The sequence below is a fragment of the Heptranchias perlo genome, chromosome 25 (genome assembly GCF_035084215.1).
Source record: "Heptranchias perlo isolate sHepPer1 chromosome 25, sHepPer1.hap1, whole genome shotgun sequence".
Classification (NCBI taxonomy): domain Eukaryota; kingdom Metazoa; phylum Chordata; class Chondrichthyes; order Hexanchiformes; family Hexanchidae; genus Heptranchias; species Heptranchias perlo.
Window position 1 is genome coordinate 26,692,825 of NC_090349.1, and position 27,784 is coordinate 26,720,608.

General features: G+C 43.5%; 1 protein-coding gene across 7 annotated transcripts; it reads left to right on the forward strand.

The window, feature by feature from the left end:
* Positions 1-27,386, forward strand: LOC137342140 (protein FAM216A). 7 transcript variants are annotated; one of them, XM_068005835.1, is made up of 8 exons: positions 1-207; positions 3,942-3,982; positions 5,366-5,488; positions 12,793-12,935; positions 22,603-22,729; positions 23,363-23,549; positions 25,224-25,305; positions 26,696-26,817. In XM_068005835.1, the coding sequence occupies exons 1-8, from the start codon at positions 119-121 to the stop codon at positions 26,732-26,734; spliced, it is 831 nt and encodes a 276-aa protein (XP_067861936.1). In that variant the 5' UTR covers positions 1-118; the 3' UTR covers positions 26,735-26,817. The 7 variants fall into 7 exon arrangements, with proteins under 7 accessions (XP_067861936.1, XP_067861937.1, XP_067861935.1 ...); XM_068005836.1 differs by having other exon boundaries at positions 26,707-26,793; XM_068005834.1 differs by lacking the exon at positions 25,224-25,305 and having other exon boundaries at positions 26,696-27,386.
* Positions 27,387-27,784: the final 398 nt, after the last annotated feature.

The following is a 27,784-nucleotide window of genomic DNA, read 5'->3' on the forward strand; positions in this document are numbered from 1 at the left end:
CTGCTAACTCAGCAGCCCCGGGAGCTCCCGCCGAGCCAGCAGCTGATGCTCAGTGCCTCAGGTACTCGGCTGTGGTGGGTTTGAAGTAGGGAAAAAAAAGAGGCACAGATCTTTCATCATGGAGACACGGAAACAGGTTACCTTTCTCGAACGAGATTCCATTTGCCAAGATCTGCAGCAACCATGCAGGACAAGCATAACAGTAAGGTAAGAAGAACACTTATAATTTATGATGCTTTCATTCTCCTCTCCTGGCTCTGAGCTGCGAGGAGTTCTGCCAAGATAGACAAGGGCAAGGAATCAAACGTTAGTTGTTGCCCATTTGCAGTACACATCTACGAATTAAGCTTTTGGGAGACTATTGGTGCCTTATGTACTTTTTTTTCTTTTCACAAGATTTCCTTGAATTTTAATTTTATTTCTGTGACCCAATTATTTTTGTATTCAAGAGGAATTATGCTGAAATTCCCTCCACCTCCACAATCTTGAAGTTTCTTAAAAGAAAAAACACGAAATGTTTCATGTTGACTAACTTTATGTTATTCTGGTTGCATTTTGCACCTGTTGCTTCAATTTTGCCGTACTCTTTCGTCAGTTCTCATTCCCGTAGCATCTTTTCTGTCATTATATCTGTTTGGCAATAGTTACTGGAATCCCTGTAACTATATTAATTTCTTTATATTTAGACATGGGTCCTGCATGTTATTTGCTATTGACCTCTTTTGCATGGCATAGATTTTAAAGGGATGTAAAAGGCGTTTCATTATTTTAAAAGGGAAATCAGTTTACACTTTCTTAAATGGCTGATTATATTTTAATGTGTTTGGCTTGCTTTTGCCTTCTATACTAAGTGAAAAGGATAATGTTTATCCTTGATAATGATTCTCACCCATAGGAGATGGAGCCTCCCTCTTCCCCTCGGCCACTGAGACTATTTACAATTAAAAAGAAAGGATACTGGCGGCGGCGGGGGGGAGGGACATTAAAATGGATAATGATGTTTACTGTTGCTGCAGTAATGCAAATGAAGTTATCAGCTGCTGTTGTCCACTGTCATTGTCAAGGCTTCTCTCATTTCTTCAAATGCCTCATCAACATCATTAAATTAGGATTTGAGGAGAAAATATATCTTTTTATTTGAAGACCTGTTTTGGAGTGGAGTTATTCCCAGACTAGTAAATCGGACACCACACAACTTTTTAAAAACCTTCCATCCATTTTCTGGCGTCACATTAGTTTTCACGTTCAAACATTCATTTTTAATCCAAGTATTTTGGCGGGTCATTCAGCACAATGGAGTTTGAATTCTAAAGCACCTCTTTCTAGTTTAATCGTTGGCTCATTTTTGTAAGTTTAAATCTTGCCTCAGTTTTGTATCTGGATTGTAATTTTCATGCATTCATTTGATTTTATTTCTTGTTCTGCTTTAGAACTTGTAGCAGCCTATTTCCACAAATATTCTTTCATTATCATGTCAAAGATAATAGATAACTAAAGTAAATTACATGGGTAACTAATTAATCAAGAGATAATTTCATATATAAGAATAGAAAGCTAGAGAGTGTTTGCTTATCATCAGAACCTCAAGATTTAACTTCTGTGAAAGGAAAATGTTTTCACTTTATGCACCCTGTATTAACATTAAGCACTTTCAAGTAAGGTATAGATGGATGTAAAGCCCCTTTTGCTCTGCTCCAACAATGTGCAAACAATTTTACAACACCAAGTTATAGTCCAGCAATTTTATTTTAAATTCACAAGCTTTTGGAGATTTTCTCCTTCCTCAGGCAAATGTTTCAAGATCTCCTTGAAGCCTACGCATTTATACATATTGAACAATAATACATGGTGTTTACAGACTGCCCCTGCAACTGCCCGTTGCCAAGGCAATCACCGTGTTCAGACAGAGAGGTGTTACCTGCAGAACCTCCGAATACACATTCAACAAAAAAACAAACAGGGAAAAAAAACAGAGAAAAAAAAACACAGAGAGAGGCAGAAACATCCGGAAGGCAGAGAGAGCCAGCAAATGACCCATTATATTAAAAACAATGTGCCTTAACCCTAACATCAGAAACGCACTAAACTGTCCTGTACTAGTATTTTTTTAAATTTCCCATTCCACTCATCTTTGTGTCCTCTCTGAGCAAGTATGTCAACTTATTGCCAATTTTGCGCCGAATTATGGATAGTTTTATGTTGTGGACCACTCCCCAGTAATAACTGAGTGAGACTACCTGAACTCAATTTACCAGGATCCAGGGATGAACTGGCCATATGGGAAATGAGGAGAGTTCCTGAGTGCCCCATGAATGGTTCCATAATGCAGTGTTATCGGTGCCCCTTTTTTTCTGTGAGAATCCCAAAGAATCCCATTCCCTGTAGGGGAAGTCAGTCACCCCTGCCAGGATCCCAACAAAATGAGGAGACACTCATTCTAACAGTCTGGGATGCATTCAAATATCAGTCCCATAAAAGAATGGGCAATATTCCTTATTTTTTTATAACAGTAGTCATTCATTCATGAATCGGAAAGGTAAATTTCCATAAGATAAACCATGGCAGTAGGACAAAGGGGTTCAGATTTTTTTTATTCATTCATGGGATGTGAGCGTCGCTGGTAAGGCCGGCATTTATTGCCCATTCCTAATTGCCCTTGAGAAGGTGGTGGTGAGCCACCTTCTTGAACCGCTGCAGTCCGTGTGGTGAAGGTTCTCCCACAGTGCTGTTAGGTAGGGAGTTCCAGGATTTTGACCCAGCGACGATGAAGGAATGGCGATATATTTCCAAGTCGGGATGGTGTGTGACTTGGAGGGGAATGTGCAGGTGGTGTTGTTCCCATGTACCTGCTGCCCTTGTCCTTCTAGGTGGTAGAGGTCGTGGGTTTGGGGGGTGCTGTCGAAGAAGCCTTGGCGAGTTGCTGCAGTGCATCCTGTAGATGGTACACACTGCAGCCACAGTGCGCCAATGGTGAAGGGAGTGAATGATTAGGGTGGTTGATGGGGTGCCAATCAAATGGTTGCTTTGTCCTGGATGGTGTCGAGCTCCTTGAGTGTTGTTAGAGCTGCACTCATCCAGGCGAGTGGAGAGTATTCCATCACACTCCTGCCTTGTGCCTTGTAGATGTTGGAAAGGCTTTGGGGAGTCAGGAGGTGACTCATTCACTGCAGAATACCCAGCCTCTGACCTGCTCTTGTAGCCACAGCATTTATGTGGCTGGTCCAGTGGATGTTTCAAACTGGTGAAAGGCAAATTTACAACTCATCAGGAAGTTCTTCTTTGCTTCAGAGTGACTAACACATACAATGGACTTCTGGTTAGATTAATGGAAGCAAGTACCTTGGAATCATTTAATGAACAGCTGAATGCTGTGATGGGAGACTGTAAGTTTGTTCTGGATGGAGGAGCTAGGATGGATCAAATGACCTTCCTAATCAGTATCATGTGATCTTGTGGTAATTGATGGAAGAGGAAAAAACTTTAGAAAGGATTAACATGCTCTTCAATTTCCACACTTGAGTAAGTTCACAGTGACAGAATCCTGCAAGGAGAGCAGCTGTACCCAATTAGTCAGGAAATTGTGAGGACCTAATAAAGGGGAAGAGAATTTTAAAATTGGCAGAGAAAAAAATTGACTTCCATAAAATGATCAGCTTTGTTCTGCTGAATGATACAGAATTGATTTATCAAGCATAAGGCCTCAGTTTAAACTGGTACCAGTGCCCTATTTTTATTTTCCCATTGGTGCCATTTTCTTTCAATGGGATGTACACATCGAATTTTTCAATGTAATGAATTTATAAGCAGCACATGATAAAATGAATACTGTCTTTTTAAAATGTATTATTGAAATTTCAAGAGTTTACATTCACATTTTTCATGAAACCACTGTACATTTGCTTACATGTAATAGTATCTTCTTCATGTATTATTCTTTTTAGGACATTAGGACACCATTTTCCAAAAAGACATGATTCAACTGGTAAGGAGAAGCTTCTGCTTTTCGAGTTTCTTGGATGCATCTCGGTAATTTAATAATGTATGAAGGTGATTCAATTACCTTTTTAAGAGCTGACTCACTTCGTGGGTGAGGCAAGTAAGACCTGGCAGGAATATTGATATTGTGTTTAATTTTTCTGTTTTAGCTGTTTTGTTTCATATTCATGTCAAGTTTGGAATTTATGTATACTTTGTATGTCACGTAAAAGAGCCATTAATTTGCTATTTAATCAAGCTTAAACTATTGCATGTGTACAATGCCAGTTGTACTTCAATATTGATGAATTTTAAGAATATAATAGAATTATGGTGGATACATCGCATAGGATTTTGCTAATGTTTGGAATCTCATACATTTAACAGTGTAGCTTGAATTATACATAAATATACACTAACAGTGTGTGAGGCCGTATTAAATGGTCATTTGGCTTGTCGACGATGAAGGACCAAACCGAATGTCTACTGAGAAGAGCAAAAGATTGAAAAAATAGAGCAAAGCGAATCTGATTGATAAAATGTTCAAATGGTAGAAAATGACAGTTGTGAAATATGGCCATGCGCCACAGAATTCCATTGGCTTCATCAAAAATCAGCTAAAATCAATACAATGTCTCACACAAGTTTTACGTGGAAAGGGGTAGTGCAAATGTTTTAATGAAAACACTGAAGGAAAATATTACTGCAGACTGGACAACAGGGAGGACTACAGTTAGTTGTTTACCAAGATTCCTTACCCTTGCATTAGGTGGGGAATAGATTGCAGTCTCTTTCTTCATGAGAGAACTGAAGAACTGGAGATAAGACTGGCAAGCATTGGTGAAGGGGAGGATTTGGGATAAGAGCAGAAGCCATTCTGTTACCATGTTCATATTTGTGCAATATAATTATTATGTCCTTATATTTTCTGTTATGAGGACAAACCAATTACATGGCTTATATAATACATGAAACAAAAAGGCAAACACCTCACTTATATACTTGTCAATATCCTGTAGCATCGCATACAGGGAGTCGAAACCAAGTGTAGTCTTCAGGTGAAGTGGGATCAAAGTCATTCAGTCCTTATTTTTATATTTCCATTATAAACTCATATGTCCACATTTAAATAGGAAACTGTCCATGTAAACATTTCACACTGTAATTACACCCACTTGCCAGTGGTGCTGCAGACCTACACGAACATAAGAATTTGTAATAGAAAAAGGTGACAGCAAATGTGTGCAGATGTAAGATTTTAAAAATATTATAGATATGCGGTAATTCTGCTTAGTGTGTTGTAATGTGCTAGATAAGAATCAGCTATTAATTGAGCAACATACAACAGTTCATGAAATGCCAATCATCATGATTCACAATTTTGTTGCAGATGCTCTGGAAACATTCCAAAAGATGATCAGCAGAAAAGTTATTTTACCAATTCCTTCCCCATTTGATACTGAAGGTACTGTACAGACAGCAATCCCAGAATGTTCCAACCAACAATCACAGGGTGAGAGGAGCCAAAGGAAGAACATAAACTGGTGGCAACCTCTACCTCAGACCATTGTCTGATTCAGAAAGAACCTCCAAAGCAGCAGGAGTTGGGGATTGGAGCTACCAAACAGGGAACCGAGCAAGATAATACATTGGCTGAGTGCAAAGTAGGGGTAGGAGGAAGAAAGGAATGAAAAACTCAAAGAACAGACAGATGCTGACCTTCCGGCCAATTTGGTAACGTTACAGACAGATGGATTGAACCAGATGGGGGAAATGAAAAAGAACTGCCAGTCTAGACTAGATGGGATGCAAGTCAGTTTCCAGACTGGGGTAAATCTGCTTCAAAGTGTGATCAAGTCTAGTAACAGTCAGATTGAATCAGCAGTGGGGCAGGTGAGTTCCACTGTGAGCTCAGTCGAGACTACTCCACAGAACATGGGTTCCAGCCTAGCCACAATTAACTCCAACCTGTTACAACCTCAAGAAACTGTTGAATCTGGTTTCAAAGAGCTCACCAAGGAAATTGGTTCTCTGGTTAGATGGCTGTACCAGAACCTGAGTGCTATACCTGTAGAGAATCAGCCAATCAAAGCCTTCATCAGGACTGCCTAGGTCCTATGTAGATAGTAGGACCCACTAAATGGCCTAGATTTTAACCCAGAAAAACAAGTGGGTTGGGGGTGGGGGGCCAGTAAAAATGTTAAGAATGCAAAACCCGACTCCAACCCGCCCACTTCCAGTTTTAACGGAGGCGGGACGAGTGGCGGGCGACCAATCCACTCTCAGGAGGAGGGTTGATCACTGAAAGCTTTCAAGGAGGCTGTGGGCCTCCATTTTTACAGCTGTTTTTTAGCTGAGATTCCCGGGCCTTCTACTTCACGTGAGAGGAGTCGAGACGTTCCGAAAAAGCAGGTAGGTGCCTTTATTGCACTGCTTGTGGGCCTAGAGGAGCAGGAGTGCTTCCGCCAGGCCTAACAAGCCTACCTGCAGCAACCGCCCCCTCCCCCACAACATCTCCGAAACCCCCCACCCGGGATCTCCGAACCACCCCCCGCTGCCCCCCCGACCGCGCACTCCGACCCCCCCCACCGCGCACTCCGACCCCCCCCACCGTGCACTCCGACCCCCCCCCCCCACCGTGCACTCCGACCCCCCCCCACCGCGCTCTCCGACCCCCCCCCACCGCGCTCTCCGACCCCCCCCCCACCGCGCTCTCCGACCCCCCCCCCACCGCGCTCTCCGACCCCCCCCCCACCGCGCTCTCCGACCCCCCCCCCCACCGCGCTCTCCGACCCCCCCCCCACCGCGCTCTCTGACCCCCCCCCACCGCGCTCTCTGACCCCCCCCCACCACGCTCTCCGACCCCCCCCCACCACGCTCTCCGACCCCCCCCCCCACCACGCTCTCCGACCCCCCCCCCCACCACGCTCTCCGACCCCCCCCCCCACCACGCTCTCCGACCCCCCCCCACCACGCTCTCCGACCCCCCCCCACCACGCTCTCCGACCCCCGCCCCCCCACCACGCTCTCCGACCCCCCCCCCCACCACGCTCTCCGACCCCCCCCCCCCACCACGCTCTCCGACCCCCCCCCCCACCACGCTCTCCGACCCCCCCCCCGCACCACGCTCTCCGACCCCCCCCCCACCACCACGCTCTCCGACCCCCCCCCCACCACCACGCTCTCCGACCCCCCCCCCACCACCACGCTCTCCGACCCCCCCCCCACCACCACGCTCTCCGACCCCCCCCCCCACCACCACGCTCTCCGACCCCCCCCCCCACCACCACGCTCTCCGACCCCCCCCCCCACCACCACGCTCTCCGACCCCCCCCCACCACCACGCTCTCCGACCCCCCCCCCCACCACCACGCTCTCCGACCCCCCCCCCCCACCACCACGCTCTCCGACCCCCCCCCACCACCACGCTCTCCGACCCCCCCCCCCACCACCACGCTCTCCGACCCCCCCCCCCACCACCACGCTCTCCGACCCCCCCCCCCACCACCACGCTCTCCGACCCCCCCCCCCACCACCACGCTCTCCGACCCCCCCCCACCACCACGCTCTCCGACCCCCCCCCCCACCACCACGCTCTCCGACCCCCCCCCCACCACCACGCTCTCCGACCCCCCCCCCCACCACCACGCTCTCCGACCCCCCCCCCCCACCACCACGCTCTCCGACCCCCCCCCCCACCACCACGCTCTCCGACCCCCCCCCCCACCACCACGCTCTCCGACCCCCCCCCCCACCACCACGCTCTCCGACCCCCCCCCCCACCACCACGCTCTCCGACCCCCCCCCCCACCACCACGCTCTCCGACCCCCCCCCCCACCACCACGCTCTCCGACCCCCCCCCCCACCACCACGCTCTCCGACCCCCCCCCCCACCACCACGCTCTCCGACCCCCCCCCCCACCACCACGCTCTCCGACCCCCCCCACCACCACCACGCTCTCCGACCCCCCCCCCACCACCACGCTCTCCGACCCCCCCCCCCACCACGCTCTCCGACCCCCCCCCCCCACCACCACGCTCTCCGACCCCCCCCCCCCACCACCACGCTCTCCGACCCCCCCCCCACCACCACGCTCTCCGACCCCCCCCCCCACCACCACGCTCTCCGACCCCCCCCCCCACCACCACGCTCTCCGACCCCCCCCCCCACCACCACGCTCTCCGACCCCCCCCCCCACCACCACGCTCTCCGACCCCCCCCCCCCACCACCACGCTCTCCGACCCCCCCCCCCCACCACCACGCTCTCCGACCCCCCCCCCCCACCACCACGCTCTCCGACCCCCCCCCCCCCACCACCACGCTCTCCGACCCCCCCCCCCACCACCACGCTCTCCGACCCCCCCCCCCCACCACCACGCTCTCCGACCCCCCCCCCCCACCACCACGCTCTCCGACCCCCCCCCCACCACCACGCTCTCCGACCCCCCCCCCCCACCACCACGCTCTCCGACCCCCCCCCCACCACCACGCTCTCCGACCCCCCCCCCCCACCACCACGCTCTCCGACCCCCCCCCCCCACCACCACGCTCTCCGACCCCCCCCCCCCACCACCACGCTCTCCGACCCCCCCCCCCCACCACCACGCTCTCCGACCCCCCACCCCCACCACGCTCTCCGACGACCCCCCCCCACCACGCCTTCCCAGCTCTGTGATAAAATTTAGGCCAGTGCTTATGCCCCAAGAAGAATATGACTAACAGGGACTCTACTAGTCAAGAAGCACCTTTTATCTTGGTTTAGTGGCACAAGCTCATTATGGGACCGTTAACAACAAATGACCAACAAGACAGTTCATTTAGGTGCCTGGATAATAAACCTTGCTGTTTGTTGCATGTCACAACATATGTCTCTTTTTATGGGCCAAACTCCAGGTTCTGTTCCCTAATTTAGTATGGGATGTCAGGCAACAACAGTTGTCATTTATATGTTGCTACCTCGGAAGGTGGGAACGTTAGTATATTCTTGCTTGGCCTGGAAGTTCAATCTTTTACAAGTTGCTCAGATGTTCTGAGGTGGAAAAATTAAGTGGGTGGGAAATTTAAAAAAAATTTAAAATGGGAATTTTGTGCTCATCAAACTAAAGGATGGTTAGTGTTGGGAAATTGAATACTTTTCATTTAGCATTTTCAGATTAGATATTTCACAGTTAAATGCAGATCAAAGATCACTCCACTCCGGGCCAACCTCAAAAGAGAGCTCTTTAATGAACCAGTGTGACAGTTTTCCATTTTCACACCAGCAATTCTGTCATTTATTTGAGTAAGATTACTAATTTAGTTTCAAATTATAGACAATTTTGTGCTGTGGACCAGTGCCCACTTGGAACTGGATTAAGACCCTTACAACCAGCATACAAGGGAAATTTTCATCTTATTACCCTAAGCTAGATTTGAACTCAGGTCCTAGAGATAAAAGGCCATTGGATAAGCCCACTGCACCATCTAGTACCACAAGTAAGAGGGTTGCTACATTTCAAAGACATTGAATGTATGTGAAGCAATTTGCGCTATATCTGAGAGATGTGATCTATAAATGCAGGCTGATCATGTAATCTCCTGCCACTTGCTAATTTCTTTGAGGGAGGAATGGGCAAAAGTAGAATCTTGTACTAATATTTTTGCTTTCATGTAGCAGTTGCAATTTTGTAGAGCGATGCCCTTGCTTGCTGTAAGCGACCTAATTCGGTGAAGATACATACTTGTCACCATATGCACAGTCAATAGCCCCAGAATCCTGGAAAATCCAACAAATGTCACAGAAGTGTTGTTTTTCCTGTTACTGGTTTCTAGGGAAGCAGATATGTCTATCTGCTCTCTTTACCAGTGCAGCTGTAACTTGCTATATACATCTTTTCACAAAGTGGGTGTCAGGAAAAACCGCTGGAAAGATTCAGAAGTGGCAGTTGCGTAGAGGGTGTTTGCTGCGGTTAGTTTTTGCAGGAAAGCCTGCAAAAGCTTCTGAAACAGCTTCTAGATGCTTCTGTATGTTGTGGCAGATGGGGTACTGGCATTTCTGCTAATTCCAAACCTTCTGACGCACTGTTGATCAGAGTGTTAGCTAGTTACTGCAAGGAGAGTAGATCTGCTCAGGAGGGTATAGCCTCCTCCTCCTGTATCCACTGTAAAACCTGGTGTATTATATCCTTCTGCATGTCCTTCAAATATAAGAATGTAATTTATACAGACATGGATTGTATAAGGCTTTATCAGAACAGCAACTATACCGCGATTTACAGTAAATTCTCAAGCGACAATGAGTGTAACAGACTTCATTCCACTACAGACTCCACATCCAGTGATTTACATTGGTATAGCATAACTTCCTTGCTTTTGTACTCTATGCCTCAATTTCTTAAGCCAAGCATCCCATATACTTTTTTAACATCCTTATCAACTTGTCCTGCCACCTTCAAAGATTTGTGTATGGGAACAAATATATATATATATATATATATATATATATATATATATATATGTGTACTCAAAGTAGAAAAGTCACCCGATCCAGATGGATGCATACTAGGTTACTGAGGGAAGTAAAGATGGAAATTGTGGAGGCTCTGGCCATAATCTTCCAATTGTCCTTAGATATGGGGGTGGTGCCGGAGGACTGGATGATTGCAAATGTTACACCCTGTTCATTAAAGGGGAGAGAGATAAACCCGGCAATTACAGGTCAGTTAGCCTAATGTTGGTGGTGGGGGAACTTTTAGACAATAATCCGGGACAAAATTAATTGGCACTTGGAAAAGTATGGGCTAATAAATGAAAGTCAACATGGATTTATTAAATGAAAACCTAACTTGATTGAGTTATTTGATGAAGTAACAGGGAGGGTTGATGAGGGTAGTGCGGTTGATGATATGTATATGGACTTTCAAAAGGCATTTGATAAAGTACCACATAATAGACTTGTAAGCAAAATTAAAGCCTTGGGATGAAAGAAACAGTGGTAGCATGGATACAAAATTGGCTCGGACCAAAAGCAGAGACTAGTGGTGTTCCCCAGGGGATATTAGGACCTTTGCTCTTTTTGATATATATTAATAACCTGGACATGAGTACAGAGGGTATAATTTCAAAGAGCACAGATAACATAAAACTTGGAGATGTAGTAAACAATGTGGAGGATAGTAACAGACTTCAGGAGGACAGACTGGTGAAATGGGCAGACACATGGCAGATGAAATTTAATGGAGAGAAGTGTGAAGTGATACATTTTGGTAGGAAGAATGAGGAGAGGCAATATAAACTAAATGGTACAATTTTAAAGGGAGTACAGGAACAGAGAGACCTGGGGATGTATGTACACAAATCTTTGAAGGTGGCAGGACAAGTTGAGAAGGCTGCTTGAAAAGCATATGGGATCCTGGGCTTTATTAATAGACGCATAGAGTACAAAAGAAAGGAAGTTTTGCTAAACCTTTGTAAAACACTGGTTAGGCCTTAGCTGGAGTATTTTGTTCAATTCTGGGCACCATACTTTAGAAAGGATGTCAAGGCCCTATAGAGAGAGTGCAGAAGAGAGTTACTAGAATGGTACCAAGGATAAGGGACTTTAGTAATGCGGAGAGACTGGTGAAGCTGGGGTTGTTTTCCTTAGAGCAGTGTAGGTTAAGAGGAGATTTGATAGAGGTGTTCAAAATCATGAATGGTCTTGTTAGAGTAAATAAAGAGAAACTGTTTCTAGTGGCAGAAGGGTCGGTAACCAGAGGACACAGATTTAAAGTGATCGACAAAAGAACTAGAGACGAAATGAGGAAACATTTTTTTATGGAGTGAGTTATGATGATCGGGAATGCATTGCCTGAAAGGGTGGAGGAAGCAGATTCAATAGTAACTTTCAAAAGCAAATTGGCTAAATACTTGAAGGGAAAAAATTTACAGGATTATGGGAAAAGAGCAGGGGAGTGGGACTAATTGGATAGCTCTTTCAAAGAGCCAGCACAGGCACGATGGGCCGAATGGTTTCCTCCTGCGCTGTACCATACTGCAATACTATGATATATATGTATATCCAAGTTTGTAGATTACACTAAATTAGGAGACATAGTAAGTTGTGTAGATGGGAGCAGGCTGTTACAAAGAGACACAGACAGATAAAGTGAATGGGCAAAATTATGGCAGATGGAGTTCAAAATGAGGTCTTCCACTTTGGATCTGAGAAAGAAAAATTGGAATATTTTCTTTAATTGTGAGAAACTAGGAGCTGTGGAGGAGCATAGGGATTTGGGGGTCCATGTACACAAATCACTAAAAGCTAGTGCAGAGGTATAAAAAGCAATCAAAAAGGCTAATGGAATGTTGGCCTTCATCGCAAGGGCGGGAATACAAAATGAGGAAGTAATGCTCCAGTTATACAGAGCCTTGGTCAGATCCCATTTGGAGTACTGCATTCAGTTTTAGGAACTGCTCCTCAGGAAAGATATATTGGTCTTGGAGGGAGTACAACGCAGATTCACCAGAATGATACTGGGGCTTATAGGGTTAAATTATTCAGACAGGTTACATTAACTTGGTTTGTATTCCCTTGACTTTAGAAGGTTGAGGGATGTGAAAAAGGCATGCCACTATCTTCTTGGAGAACTAGGGCAGGGCACTAAATGTGGGCTCACCAGTGTCATTCGCATCCTGAGAACAAGTAGCATAAGATAGCATAGCAATTAAGCCTCATGCTTTATAATGACAGAAGCAGCATTGTAAAGTTTAGAACATATATGAAACACTTTCTTATTGAGTTAGAATCAAGTATGTTTTTCTGTCTAATGTTTCTGCTTCTGTTCTGTCCTCTAGCCTGTTCACTGATGGAGAAAATAGCTGAAATGAAGGAACAGAAAGCCAGGGAGTATCGAGTCATGCTGCAGCAACTGTCACTTAGTCCACAGCTGAAAACCATACACATCCCCAGATCAGTGGAGAGCTCACCATTTCTGCAGGTGTCTGCACCACATTCCTACAATATCCTCTTAAAACTAACTGATTTAACATTTTTTCAATCCCATTATCCCAGGCATATACTTGAAAGTAGCAGATATTTGGCATTCTGTTCTATAGGATCTAAAATTAGTTTAGAAAAATGCTGTTTTCCAATTATACAAGAATGAGTAGTATAGGATGTATGATTGTACAAATATCTCCATCAGATCAGATTACTCATTTAGAAATTCAGGAGAAATAAATGAAAGTCATGTTAATGAAAGATCTGAGTTTTGCTAACACAATAAGAGCTAGGTATTAAGATTGTGGGGAACGGCCTAGCTTTCGTCCTGCTGGGTCCTCATGCTGCTGATGGAAGCATTGGTGTTTTTTGCTTGGTACAATGCAGGCAGAAGAGGTGTTATTTTCTTCCCTTTTTAGATCCACCTGCCCCATGTAAAAGGATAAACAGGCAACCTAATGCCACACCTCTTCACATTTATAGAAAGAAAGACTTGCAGTTATATAACACCTTTCAAAACCTCGAGACGTCCTAAAGCGCTTTACAACCAATGAAGTACGTATGAAGTGTAGTCACTGTTGTAATGTAGGAAACGCAGAACCCAATTTGCGCACGGCAAGCTCCCACAAACAGCAATGAAATAAATGACCATATCATCTATTTTAGGTGTTAGTTAACGGATAAATGTTGGCCAGAACACCGGGAGAACTCCCCTGACGTGGGATCTTTTACATCCACCTGAGAGAGTAGATGGGGCCTTGGTTTAACATCTCACCTGAAAGACATTATACTTTATAACGATTACTAGAAAGTGTGTGAAAGAACTTAGGATGACCACACACTAAATTTACCTGCCCGCGGAAAGTCCCCTCAACTCCACTTGGTGTCTTTTCCAGCGTCTCAGTCATACTTGGGAATTCATTGTGTAGGGCATTAACTCACATGTTACTATTGGTATATCAACCAGCTCTATCACTGAGTGTCAGTGATTTCATATAGGACAAGTTAACAGTTTTGATTGGGCAGTCTGTGGGCAAAACTAGGGAAAATTAAAGCACATTCCAGCAAATATTTCCTGGGAAGCACTGGCAGAGCATTGGGTATGGCATTTCCTCACCTTTTCCAGCTGGACAATGGTGTATGCTGCAGGGAATGGGTTGGGAAAAAATATATAATAAATTGTTGTGGAAAATTTGGGATTTTACAAAAGCAGTATATGTTTAAAACAATAAACTACTTTTATTTTCTATATGAGTAGGTTGTGGTGGAAAAGGTGATGTTTCTACTTTATGGCATCATTGCTTCATTTTCCCTACTGTGTACATTGTGGGTTTTTTACTGACCAATGTTCTCTCTTTTTCTGAAAGTATTGGCTCCTTGTTAGGGCACAGTTGCTTGGTCACTGGTCACCTTCAGCCAAGTGACGATATTAATTTTTGGACAGTGACTGTCAGCAGGCTGTTTGATCATGGGAAGCATCTCAGTCAACCTTAATCCTGTCCTTGCCCAACATCTACTCACATGCTCACTTCTAGCACGGGTCACTAGATAACAGTGGCAGAACTGTGGCTGATTTTCCCCCCTCTCTCTCCCAACCCTGGGTCACTGAGGTCAATTGTACCACCCCTACCATTGTCCTGGCTGAGATCAGCTAACCCAACACATCAGGAATCAAAACTAGAATCTTGTTGATCTGAATGGTTCAGCCACTCACTGGATAAACTCAGTGAGCCATTAGTAGGATCCTTAATTTACACGGTTAGCAATGCTATTAGTCCTATGGGAAATACAGACTTCAGTGCTTACAAAACAAATGCATTTAAACTCAGTTCATTTAACTTTTTTTTATTCGTTCATGGGATGTGGGCGTCGCTGGCGAGGCTGGCATTTATTGCCCATCCCTAATTGCCCTTGAGAAGGTGGTGGTGAGCCGCCTTCTTGAACCGCTGCAGTCCGTGTGGTGACGGTTCTCCCACAGTGCTGTTAGGAAGGGAGTTCCAGGATTTTGAACCAGCGACGATGAAGGAACGGCGATATATTTCCAAGTTGGGATGGTGTGTGACTTGGAGGGGAACGTGCAGGTGTTGTTCCCATGTGCCTGCTGCCCTTGTCCTTCTAGGTGGTAGAGGTTGCGGGTTTGGGAGGTGCTGTCGAAGAAGCTTTGGCGAGTTGCTGCAGTGCATCCTGTGGATGGTACACACTGCAGCCACTGTGCGCCAGTGGTGAAGGGAGTGAATGTTTAGGGTGGTGGATGGGGTGCCAATCAAGTGGGCTGCTTTGTCCTGGATGGTGTTGAGCTTCTTGAGTGTTGTTGGAGCTGCACTCATCCAAGCAAGTGGAGAGTATTCCATCACACTCCTGACTTGTGCCTTGTAGATGGTGGAAAGGCTTTGGGGAGTCAGGAGGTGAGTCATTCACTGCAGAATACCCAGCCTCTGACCTGCTCTCGTAGCCACAGTATTTATATGGCTGGTGCAGTTAAGTTTCTGGTCAATGGTGACCCCCAGGATGTTGATGGTGGGGGATTCGGTGATGGTAATGCCATTGAATGTCTAGGGGAGGTGGTTAGACTCTCTCTCGTTGGAGATGGTCATTGCCTGGCACTTATCTGGCGCGAATGTTACTTGCCACTTATCAGCCCAAGCCTGGATGTTTTGCTGCATGCGGGCTCGGACTGCTTCATTATTTGAAGGGTTGCGAATGGAACCGAACACTGTGCAATCATCAGCGAACATGCCCGTTTATGACCTTATGATGGAGGGAAGGTCATTGATGACGATGGTTGGGCCTAGGACACTGCCCTGAGGAACTCCTGCAGCAATGTCCTGGGGCTGAGATGATTGGCCTCCAACAACCACTACCATCTTCCTTTGTGCTAGGTATGACTCCAGCCACTGGAGAGTTTTCCCCCTGATTCCCATTGACTTCAATTTTACTAGGGCTCCTTGGTGCCACACTCGGTCAATTGCTGCCTTGATGTCAAAGGCAGTCACTCTCACCTCACCTCTGGAATTCAGCTCTTTTGTTCATGTTTGGACCAAGGCTGTAATGAGGTCTGGAGCTGAGTGGTCCTGGCGGAACCCAAACTGAGCATCGGTGAGCAGGTTATTGGTGAGTAAGTGCCGCTTGTTAGCACTGTCGACGACACCTTCTATCACTTTGCTGATGATTGAGAGTAGACTGTTGGGGCGGTAATTGGCCGGATTGGATTTGTCCTGCTTTTTGTGGACAGGACATACCTGGGCAATTTTCCACATTGTCGGGTAGATGCCAGTGTTGTCGCTGTACTGGAACAGCTTGGCTAGAGGCGCAGCTAGTTCTGGAGCACAAGTCTTCAGCATTACAGCTGGGGTGTTGTCGGGGCCCATAGCCTTTGCTGTATCCAGTGCACTCAGCGGTTTCTTGATATCACGTGGAGTGAATCGAATTGGCTGAAGACTGGCTTCTTTGATGGTGGGGATATCGGGAGGAGGCCGAGATGGATCATCCACTCGGCACTTCTGGCTGAAGATGGTTGCAAACGCTTCAGACTTGTCTTTTGCACTCACGTGCTGGACTCCGCCATCATTGAGGATGGGGATGTTGGCAGAGTCTCCTCCTCCCGTTAGTTGTTTAATTGTCCACCACCATTCACGACTGGATGTGGCAGGACTGCAGAGCTTTGATCTGATCCGTTGGTTGTGGAATCGCTTAGCTCTGTCTATAGCATGTTGCTTCCGCTGTTTAGCATGCATGTAGTCCTGAGTTGTAGTTGGCACCTCATTTTTGGGTATGCCTGGTGCTGCTCCTGGCATGCTCTTCTACACTCCTCATTGAACCAAGGTTGATCCCCTGGCTTGTTGGTAGAGTGAGGAATATGCCGGGCCATGAGGTTACAGATTGTGCTGGAATACAATTCTGCTGCTGCTGGCCCACAGTTCCTCATGGATGCCCAGTTTTGAGCTGCTAGATCTGTTCTGAATCTATCCCATTTAGCACGGTGGTAGTGCCACACAACACGTTGGATGGTGTCCTCAGTGCGAGGACGGGACTTCATCTCCACGAGGACTGTGCGATGGTCACTCCTACCAATACTGTCATGGACAGATGCATTTGCGACAGGTAGATTGGTGAGGACGAGGTCAAATAAGTTTTTCCCCCGTGTTGGTTTGCTCACCACCTGCCGCAGGCCCAGTCTAGCAGCTAATGTCCTTCAGGACTCGACCAGATCGGTCAGTAGTTTAGTGGTGCTACCGAGCCACTCTTGGTGATGGACATTGAAGTCCCCCACCCAGAGTACATTCTGTGCCCTTGCTACCCTCAGTGCTTCCTCCAAGTGGTGCTCAACATGGAGGAGGACTGATACATCAGCTGAGGAACAGTAGGTGGTAATCAGCAGGAAGTTTCCTTGCCCATGTTTGACCTGATGCCATGAGATTTCATGGGGTCCAGAGTCAATGTTGAGGACTCCCAGGGCCACTCCCTCCTGACTGTATATCACTGTACCGCCACCTCTGGTGGGTCTGTCCTGCCGGTGGGACAGGACATACCCAGGGATGGTGATGGAAGAGTCTGGGACGTTGGCTGAAAGGTATGATTCTGTGAGTATGGCTATGTCAGGCTGTTGCTTGACGAGTCTGTGGGACAGCTCTCCCAATTTCGGCACAGGTCCCCAGATGTTAGTGAGGAGGACTTTGCAGGGTCGACTGGGCTTGGTTTGCCGTTGTCGTGTCCGGTACCTAGTGGTCCGTCCAGTTTTATTCTTATTATGACTTTTCGTAGCAAGATTTTACAACTGAGTGGCTTGTTAGGCCATTTCAGAGGGCAATTAAGAATCAACCACATTGCTGTGGGTCTGGAGTCACATATAGGCCAGACCGGGTAAGGACGGCAGGTTTCTTTTCCTAAAGGGCATTAGTGAACCAGATGGGTTTTTACAACAACCCGGTAGTTTCATGGCCATCATTACTGATACTAGTATTTTAATTCCAGATTTTTATTTAATTAATTGAATTTAAATTCACCAGCTGCCATAGCAGGATTTGAACTCATGACCCCGGATTTTTAGTCCAGGCCTCTGGATTACTAGTCCGGTTACATAACCACTATGCTACTGTACCCAGGTTTCTGATTTGAAGCACAGTATTTCAGTTTCAACCAAGCTAGTCTAAAATAATAAAATTATTTTTAAAAGGTTACAAAGATCCAAAAAAAGTAGAATTGGCAGATGTGAAACATAAAACTCCAAACCTTCTTACTTTTGTGCAACAATAGTTTCTCTCCTTTATCAACAGCTGCCTCTTTTTCTGTTCTATTAGTCCATTAAAAAAACAAAGACTGTCAGTTTCTGCAGTGGCTGACTGCTTATAACTTGTGAAGACCATGTACTGCAATGCAGTGGATACCTAATTAGAAAACAGAAACGTATTCCTAGAAAAGACAGAGGAAAATCTGAAGGACCTGGGAGTAGAGGAAGCTGGAGTATAAGAAACACTGCTTTTCAGTTTTTTGGCATTATTAACTTTCTAAGCTTGCAGAATGACTTCATCCATTCTAATGAGCTTACTTTTAACACGAGTAACTCCACTAGCCTAGCAACCCATTCAATGCTATGTCTGTGAAAGTGCCAATCTTCAGCATTCTTGGTAAACAAAATAGATTGCATGGCCTGTGCCAAGTAGCCTTGATGTATTCAGATTGATTTGGGCAACATTTTCTAAATCCAGTGACTATTGATGGTCTTTTGTGTAAATTCCATATGTTCTCATATTATGTGCGTTCTTTTAAAATATACTGCAAGTTATAAAAGAAACAGTTAATGTCCTACAATTTTATCGGCTAACGGATATGTGTTGTTCAATACTTTTAAAATTATTTGTGGGTGCTTTCAGAACAGCACAACAGCTCCGGTGAAGTCAAATGGTTGCACTATTTTCACAAATTCATATTTATGTTGAAAGTGTCAGTCTTGGCTCAGTGGTAACACTTGCGTCTCAGAGTCAGAAGTGTAGGGTAACTTTAGTTTTATTAAGTTTCACACAAGGTTCAGCAATACGTGCGCTTAAGCAGTAGTCAACAGTGCAGAACAACAGCTATATCACCCGTCCTGCATCAGGTAGAGGTCGTGCCTACTTTGTACAGGAGTCTTGATAGTCACCCTGCCTGGGGTCTCTTCCATTGATACCGTTGTAGGCTCTTGGCCTTGCCCCACCCGGGGTTTCCTCTTATCCCGCCTGAGGTTTCCCCTCTTCCTGTCCCTTAATCGTGACAAGGTTCCCTTTGTACTTCTCCGACTCGTAGGCCGCTGACCTTTATGGATCCGGATCCTCTTCACCTCAGGGATGCCTGGTTTCACTCCAGGGTTAACCTATACTCCCGTCTATGTTCTCTGCAACCTGACCCTTGTACAGGGTGTCTTGTTTATGCCACTGTTGAGGGTGGTTACATGGGCTATTATAGACACAGGTGTTTGACCCTATGGGGGTCTTTCCAAAAGGCATGGTGGCCAATTGGGTATCGAGTATCTTCCAGACAAAGGAAGAGGAGTCGGCTTACTCCTGATCTCTTTCTTTGATGGACGGGAGGTAATGGAGTAGCCCCACCCCCCAATGCCATAACCCTCTGTTTGTCCAATCACCAGTTGCTACCATTCCCACAGGACTGGCCCTCATCTTATCCTGTTGTGTTTCTCTCAAGGCTACTTTTAGCAACTTCTAGGTCTATTATCTTATACTCCTGTCTGGATCCCAGGCTGGTAACTCCACGACTCCATTGTCTCAGTTGGACAGATGGGTTCTTATCTCGTGGGCATGACTGAGTAACTTGTTAATGTAGCTATGGTTACAGCTTGTTTGCTATGCTGGCAATTTCATATTTTCATTAGTTTTATTAAGGGATTTTTAAGGGTTTTTGTAAAGCTTGATAGATTCTAACATGGTTGATTACTATATACTTGCTTAATTTGTACCAAAGAGAGAAATGTTCTCCTATAAGGATAGCAAAAGGTACATATCGCAAATACATGTGGTACAATGAGTCAAGGTACATGTGTGATTACAGCAATACATTGGTTTCAATCATCAGATATATGTTTGATTAATACAAAAGGTGAATTACACAAACTACATATTCGATACAGATTCAACAGGTGATGGTATAATCTTACAGAAGGATGTGGATTCATAATCCCATTCCAGAATGTGAACATATAATCTAGGCTGAGTCTTCAGAGTAGTGCAGAGGGAGTGCTACATTGTTGGAGGTGCATCTTTCAGATGCGATATTAAACCGAGGCCCTGCTTGCTTGTTCAGGTGGATATAAAAGATCCCATTGCATTATTCAAACAATAGTGAGTTATCTTGTCAAAAATTATCCCTCAACCAGTACCGCAAAAATAGATTAACTGATTCTTTATATCATTGCTGTTTATGTGACCTTGCTGTTCATTCATTGGCTGCTGTTTTTGTCTACGTAACAGTCACAACACTTCAAAAGTAATTAATTGGCTATGAAGCATTTTAGGATGATTGTAAACAATTTTACAACACCAAGTTATAGTCCAACAATTTTATTTGAAATTCACAAGCTTTCGGAGGCTTCCTCTCATTCACCTGAGGAAGGAGGAAGCCTCCAAAAGCTTGTGAATTTCAAATAAAATTGTTGGACTATAACTTGGTGTTGTAAAATTGTTTACAATTGTCAACCCCAGTCCATCCTAAAATGTGGAGATGCCAGAGAACGTGAAAAGTGCTATATAAATGCAAGCTTTCTTTATATATTTTAATTTTGCCCAATTTTTATATATAAATTATTAGTTTGGAGTTTGTGAAAAAGCTGTAAAACAGCTGTAGTACAAGTAGTAACACTTGTGGAGTAGATTTCCATACCAAGCATCCAGTTATTGCTGAGGTGTGGTGTATAGTTGTAATGTTTAGTTACTGACCCAGCCTATCCCTTTCAAGACCATTGTTCAAGTACTCTTGTGGCGAAGTTGTCTAAATAGGTCCTGAGGTCAATTGGAAACTATTGTTTCTGTTGAAAGTTTGTTTGGATTGGCAGCTGCTTAGTTCCTCTCCTTGTTATCTCAACAACCTCTGCACACTATTGTATCTCAAAGTCAGAAAAAAACAGGAGATAACTGATTTTTTAAAAATAAGAATTGTTCAGTTGATGATTTGTTGTTGTCTGATGCTATGCAATATCCAGAGTGTAACGGGTGCTCGCAAAACATTCGTGTAAACTAGTGAATTTCCTGTGGCAGTTCTCAGCTAGTGGAAGAAACGGTACATCTTTTAGCTGTATTTTTTGTAGCAAGTTGTGAGGTGATAATGCCACCTCTGGATCAGGTAAGCATAACAGACATTACCCATTGGTGGAGGCTGACAAGAGTTAACACCTCAAGGATTTAAAGTCTATAATAGTCTTCCACTTTTACTGTTCATTTCATATTTTCTACCACCAATGTTTTATATCATTTTTGGTTTGGTTCACCTCAAGATGGACCAACACCACAGGACAGAAGACAAGTCAATTTTATTTTGTAGGTTGGTGACACTAAGCTACAGACAACAGCTTCCTTCTCATCCTTTATCCACCATTGTAAACAATTTTACAACACCAAGTTATAGTCCAGCAATTTTATTTTAAATTCACAAGCTTTCGGAGGCTACCTCCTTCCTCAGGTGAACGATGTGGAAATTATCCACCATGACAGAGAAACTGCTGGTGGTATGAACTTTCAGTCTAAGCTGACACTCCATTGTAGCACTGAGGCAGTGAAGCACTATTGAAAGTGTGGTCCTTCAGATGAGGTGATTAAATACACCTGCCTGCTCTAGTGACTCAGGTTCATGATTAAAAATCCCCATCTTTCAGCTGAGACGTTAAACCAAGGCCCTGTCTGCCTGCTCAGGTGGACTAAAAGAGCCCATGGCACTATTTCAAAGATGAGCTGTGGAGTTATCCCCGGTGTCCTGGAGACTATTTATCCCTCAACCAACATCACTAGAACAGATTATCTGGTCATTATCAAATTGCTGTTTGTGAGACCTTGCCGTGTGCAAATTGTCTGCCGCCTTTCCTACAATACAACAGAGACTACACTTCAAAAATACTTCATTGGCTGTAAAGAGGTAGTGAAAAGTGCTGTATAAATGTAAGTCTCTCTTTCATGGCACTATGCATAGAACAGAAGGCAGTTCTTCCAGTGTCTAGGTCAATGTTCTTCCTTCAGCTAATACCACTAAAAACAGATTAATTGGTCATGCATTCTTACTGCTGTTTGTGGCAGCTTGCTGTGCAGAAAATGGCTTCCACATTTGCTTATATAATAATCACTGCACTTCAGAAGTAATTCATTGGATGTGAAACACTTTTAGATATCACAGAGGGGTAAGGTGCTAGTGTGTGAGGTAAGTGAGTGAGAGAATGCACTCACAGGAGGAAATGTTCCTTCTGCATGTTCACCACTATTTTACTTATTGTTAATGGACAAAGCAATCTGAACTGATCCAAATTGAACAGCATTTGCACATTTGTTGTGTATTAATTCAACATGGGCTAATTTGGGTACTACTGGTTTATTATGTACTCATTTCAATAACAATTTACAGACACACTAAAAGGGGTTACAGGGCCCTTTGATACTTAGAAGGTAAAACCATTAACATATATATCTGTATTCCAGCATCCAGGCTTGAAAACAGGGCAGAAGCGATATCTATACAGTATTGCTAACATCTACAGCACAAATCACATGCACAGGCTGATGCAGAGACAGTACTTAAGCATGTTGCAACATCGTACCCAGCTTGGTAAGTAGCAAACATTTCATAATTAGCAAACACTTCCTGATATAAAAACTTAAAAAGATAATAAATGTCAAAGTTTGAACAAAATGATTTGAGGTAGCTTACATATTGGCCTTTACTGTCTCTAATGCATAGTGTACTGTTATCTGACATTTGTGCAAGCAAACACAATTTGAGTTTGAAGAGAGTGCGAGAAACAAAAAACTAAAAGTTAGAGGAGGGAGTGGAAAGCAAGGAAGATTCCAATTTTAGTAAGAAGGGATGAAGACTGAGTAATATTTGAACATAATTTAAGAAAATCTTAGTTATGGAAGGATTGAGTTTGGTAGATGGAAAGTGAATTGTCTGTGATAAATGTTCACCATTAAACTGCTACACAATGGGTGAATTGCACAACTATGCTCATAGTTTGAGCATGTCACTGAAGTGGAGCACTCCAACTTGGCTAAGGATAGGAAGACTGGAAGAATTATCATCTATAGTGAAGTAGCTAGGATAAGCCCTGAGTTTTGATCTTTCAATTGATGTAGAATAACATTGTAGCATGGAAGTGGAGCTAGGAGTACAACTTAATGTAATTTTAATAACTTGAATACCAAATTAGTTTGACCTTGTATTCTCATTTATCTATATCAGGATATATGACCCCATGTGAATGTCAGAAGTACACCGATTATCTCTTAAAACAGTCTCAAATAAAAACCAAAACATGGGTGCAAAGCAGTAGCAGGTCATCAACATCTCAAAGCTCTGTAAAGCAGTCTCCAACATTACAGCCTGGAGGAACAATTTCCCTCCCCATGATAGGGGACCGCAGCCAGAGGTTTGTGTATTTTACAATTCATTTCCCTTCTCTATTGTCATTCCTCTTCTGTTGTGTAACATTCCTTGGATTTGGAACAACTAAGAACTAGTGGTTGAAATGTTTAGAGTAATTATTTTACATAGCATTGGCCTGTTAGCCTAGAATATGATTTCTGAGCGTCCACTAGGTCGAAAGCGAGATCATTTCAGGTTTCAGCTTGCCTTTGATATTCTCTCTTCTCTGTCTTATACTCAGAAGTGTACCCGTACTGCCCAATATCCAGTTATATAATAGAGCCCAGACTTGTAAACTTAGGACCCTTATGTTCTGAACTAGAGACAGTATCTTTCATACATGTCCTTGTATAGGTCTGTCAACCAAGCTATCTCCTCTCCCAAGAGCATATTCTCAGCAGACACCTCCTGCTGGGCTCATGTGAATAGAAATATCCCCACCATAATTTGTGGTGCTTTGTTAAATCATCTGAGAAACGATAAATTGCTTAAAGTCCAAAGCCTATATGGACAACATTAAGGATAGTTGGCTCATTACATCAGTCCCCACGCCCATCCCCCATCTCAATGATTTTTTAAAACATTGTTTTAAAACACAACACAAACATAATTCATTCCCAAATCCTCTTCGTGCAGGAAAAAGTGATCAAATATCCCAATAAGAGTTTGTGAGAAATCAGTCAATGGTCCATATCCATCCCCTTTTAAACAAACAGTCTTACAAACTACTTAAACATAATGCGATGCTCAGTATAGCAATGGAAATACATTTTTTGTAAATATCATAACATTTTCTTATCACCTGAAGCTGTGGTGAACCGAATACAAGCAATGAGTTAAACGCAAAGGTTCGTGTGCATTTGATTCTCAAACCTGTGGAGGCTTGAAATACATAGGTCCACATTTGCACTCAGGTCTGTCACTCCCCCTCCACCAGTATTACGAGTTGCCTCATTAAATCATTTAATTTTAACGTTTACAGGGAGCTGTGAAGATCCACAAGCAGTCCAAGATGCAAGAACTCTTTTTATAGTTGAGCAAATATATCGCACAAGATGCAGGTGTTTAAAACTAGTCAATTCAATACTTGTTGGATTATTAACTTTACCACCAATAGAAGCAATGTACTTGTTAGGAATTCACAGCAACAGTAGTGAATTTTTGTTACACTTTAAATTTTGAAACAGCTTAATCATATTACCTTTCACTTACTGTAGCTTTTTGGATTGTAGAAATAGGAGTTATGCAACAAATGACAGAGTATATAATCTGAGCCATAAACTTGGCAAAATGTGAGATCTAGGTAAATAACCACTTAACAGACATTAGAATCAGTCAACATCCAACTAGTAAAATCTTATAGAACCCAGAAGTACCGAAATAGTAGGGACCAAAATATTTAATCAGTGGGATTGGTTTTGGATTGCTGTAGCAAAAAGCCAGCACAGACACTATGGATTGAATGGCCTCCTCCTATGCTGTAAATTTCTATGGCTCTATGATGCTGTCTTCACAGTTCCTATTTTTAAAAGCAAGAATTGACTACATAATAGCCACTGTACATCAAAGTAATTCATTGTAATGGAAGCATAGACTTTTCAGGAAGATGTGATGAGGCGCTGTATAAATGCAAGTCTTTCTTTCAAAAGTAAGAAATTACATTTTTGTAATGCTACAGGTTGCATTCTGGAGCCCCAAACAAAATAAACTTTAAGAGCCCATGTCAATTCAGTTCAAACAAAGTGAACAAATCCAAAAAGGTAAGTAGTCATTTAAAAGAAAATGCTGTTTAAGCAAGAAAATGTATAAAATTGTCCAAAATGTCAACACTATCTATCTTACTAGCACAAATCGATGCACTACACACTAGGTAAAAGGTGAGAATTCGCTCAAATCTGGTACCATCTGTCTTATATAAATCTCAAAATCATTGCTTGTGTATAACGCAAACTCCACAAGATCCATATGTACATGGCAGAGATGATACTTGAATGCAGGATAAACTCTGTTCATTTGCTTTATGTTATAATTGCCATATAAAATGGCAGATCTCTTGTCTAAGTGGCTAACAGTACCAGTGTTAGTGCTTCTTGCACAGACCATGGGGTTGGCAAAATGCCCAGTCATCTTCCCTTAAAGCTATATTTGGGTATACAATTTTTCTTGTATAACACAATGAACCTCCTATATCAAAAAGTAGGTCTGAAAATATTTTAGCAAAGATTTAAAATGTTGCTTTTATGTAATATTTCACTAAATAGTGAACATAATAAAGTTAGTCTGACTTGAATCCTCCCCTCCCAAGAACATTAAATTTAATTTGCAGAAATTCTATTCTTGTTAACATGTAGACCTGCCTTAACTGTTGGCTTCCCTTCCAGAATAAAATAGAAATAAAGCTGCCTACTGGCACTGCAAGTGGTGTACCAATGCAATGGACCTCAAGTCCCAACATTGCAAGTTCTGTATCTCAGCAAGGAGTTTGGGATGGGGGAAAAGGGGAAAAAACAGGAATGCTGAGCAGAAGCAGGAGCAATTTTCTTGCATGAAGTAAGAGAAAATAAGTGCACCTGCCATCCCACACTACTCTAACCTAGCAAAATCTTCAGCTGGTAATGACATGTGGCTTGCAGGAGAACCACACTGTTACATTGAAGCAAGAGTCAGCATCTGGTAACTGGACTGGCTTATAGCAGGCATTTTCTTTAAGGTACTTACCTTCACATGTTTTGCCAAATTACTGCTTAGGACAGTTTTAATGTTAAGTTGGTTTCTTTGAGTTTGGGAGTTTAAGTGGGGAAGACTACACATTCCAATGTGAACTTTTTCCTGTTTCTTCTATTTGGACCTGTTTAGACTTTAAGGTCAGTAATCAAATTAATAGTTCTTTTACATCTAGCAAAGGTCAGTAAAATCTCAGCAAAAAGGTGGTGCAGTAATTTGAAGTCTATGCTATTTAACAGATTCAGCCTTCATGTTGCATATAGTCATGGCTTATATGCTAAGCACACCGTTTTGCTAAGTTCACTGATCAAAAGGTTAGTTCTTACAATAAATTGTACATACATTTAGTTTTAATGTTACAACTTTAGTATACACAGCTTGAACACATAGTTTTGTTTTGCAAGAATTTCAAAATTTAAATTATAGTGTGTCCTTAGAAATGATTACTATGGAGTCTATTCATGATGCAACAGAAGAGGATGAAGAACAACTGGTGGATTCTACAAGTTCCATATCAGAAGACAAAATCAGAACATGCTGGCCAGGAATCAAATGAGGGAAAAAACCAACAGAGTACAAAGAAGAAAGAAAATTGAATAATCAAGTTCCCAAAATATTACCTCAGAGCTCTGGAGCCTTATTTTAATGGAAATAGCTGTTATTTTACACATTAAATGTCAGAACAAAAAAGTTTGTAAAGTGGTTCATTGGGAATATTTTCACAAGAAATCAGACCATATAAGCTTGACTGAACATAGGAGTAAAATATTGATCATGTTTCCAGTCACATTTTCTAAATATATGCTAATCTAAATATATTGGTCAGAAAGAAGTGCTGCATGTAGACTTGGAACTACTTAAATACAATATACTAAAAATATAAGCTTTATAGAAATTCAGCAACATCCACTAAGTTTTAGAGCAGGTTGTCTAAGTTTGCAGAATTCAGTAGTTACTTTGTACAATTGACTTGCTGAGTCCAAACATTATTAAAATATTTTTAAGCCACAGGGTTTCTATGCAACTGGCATTCTGATTCTATATTTGAAATGTACTACCACTTGTATAATTTAAGGTATTCTTTTTCACATTAAAAGTTAATTGATATCACAGCACAGATAATCAATAAAAAGCAAGTTCAAATCCCAGTCTCTATTGGTATTTGCACTTTGTAATTCTCCCAGATGGAGAGTTCTTGATCTTAGGCAATTGTCTGGTGCAGCATTAAATACATTCAGAAACACATTCCTCACAGGAAGGGAAAGAAAATGAGCATTAGCAATCCTGGGTCACCATCTGGCTTCTCCTAGCAACATCAATAGGCCCAATTGGTGTGGTAGAAGCCGCAATAACAACCTGCAGTTATACAGCGCGTTTAACATAGTAAAACGACCCAAGATGCTTCACAGGAGCGATTTTCAAACAAAATTTGACACCGAGCGACATAAGGAGATATTAGGACAGGTGACCAAAGCTTGGTCAAAGAGGTAGGTTTTAAGGAATGTCTTAAAAAGG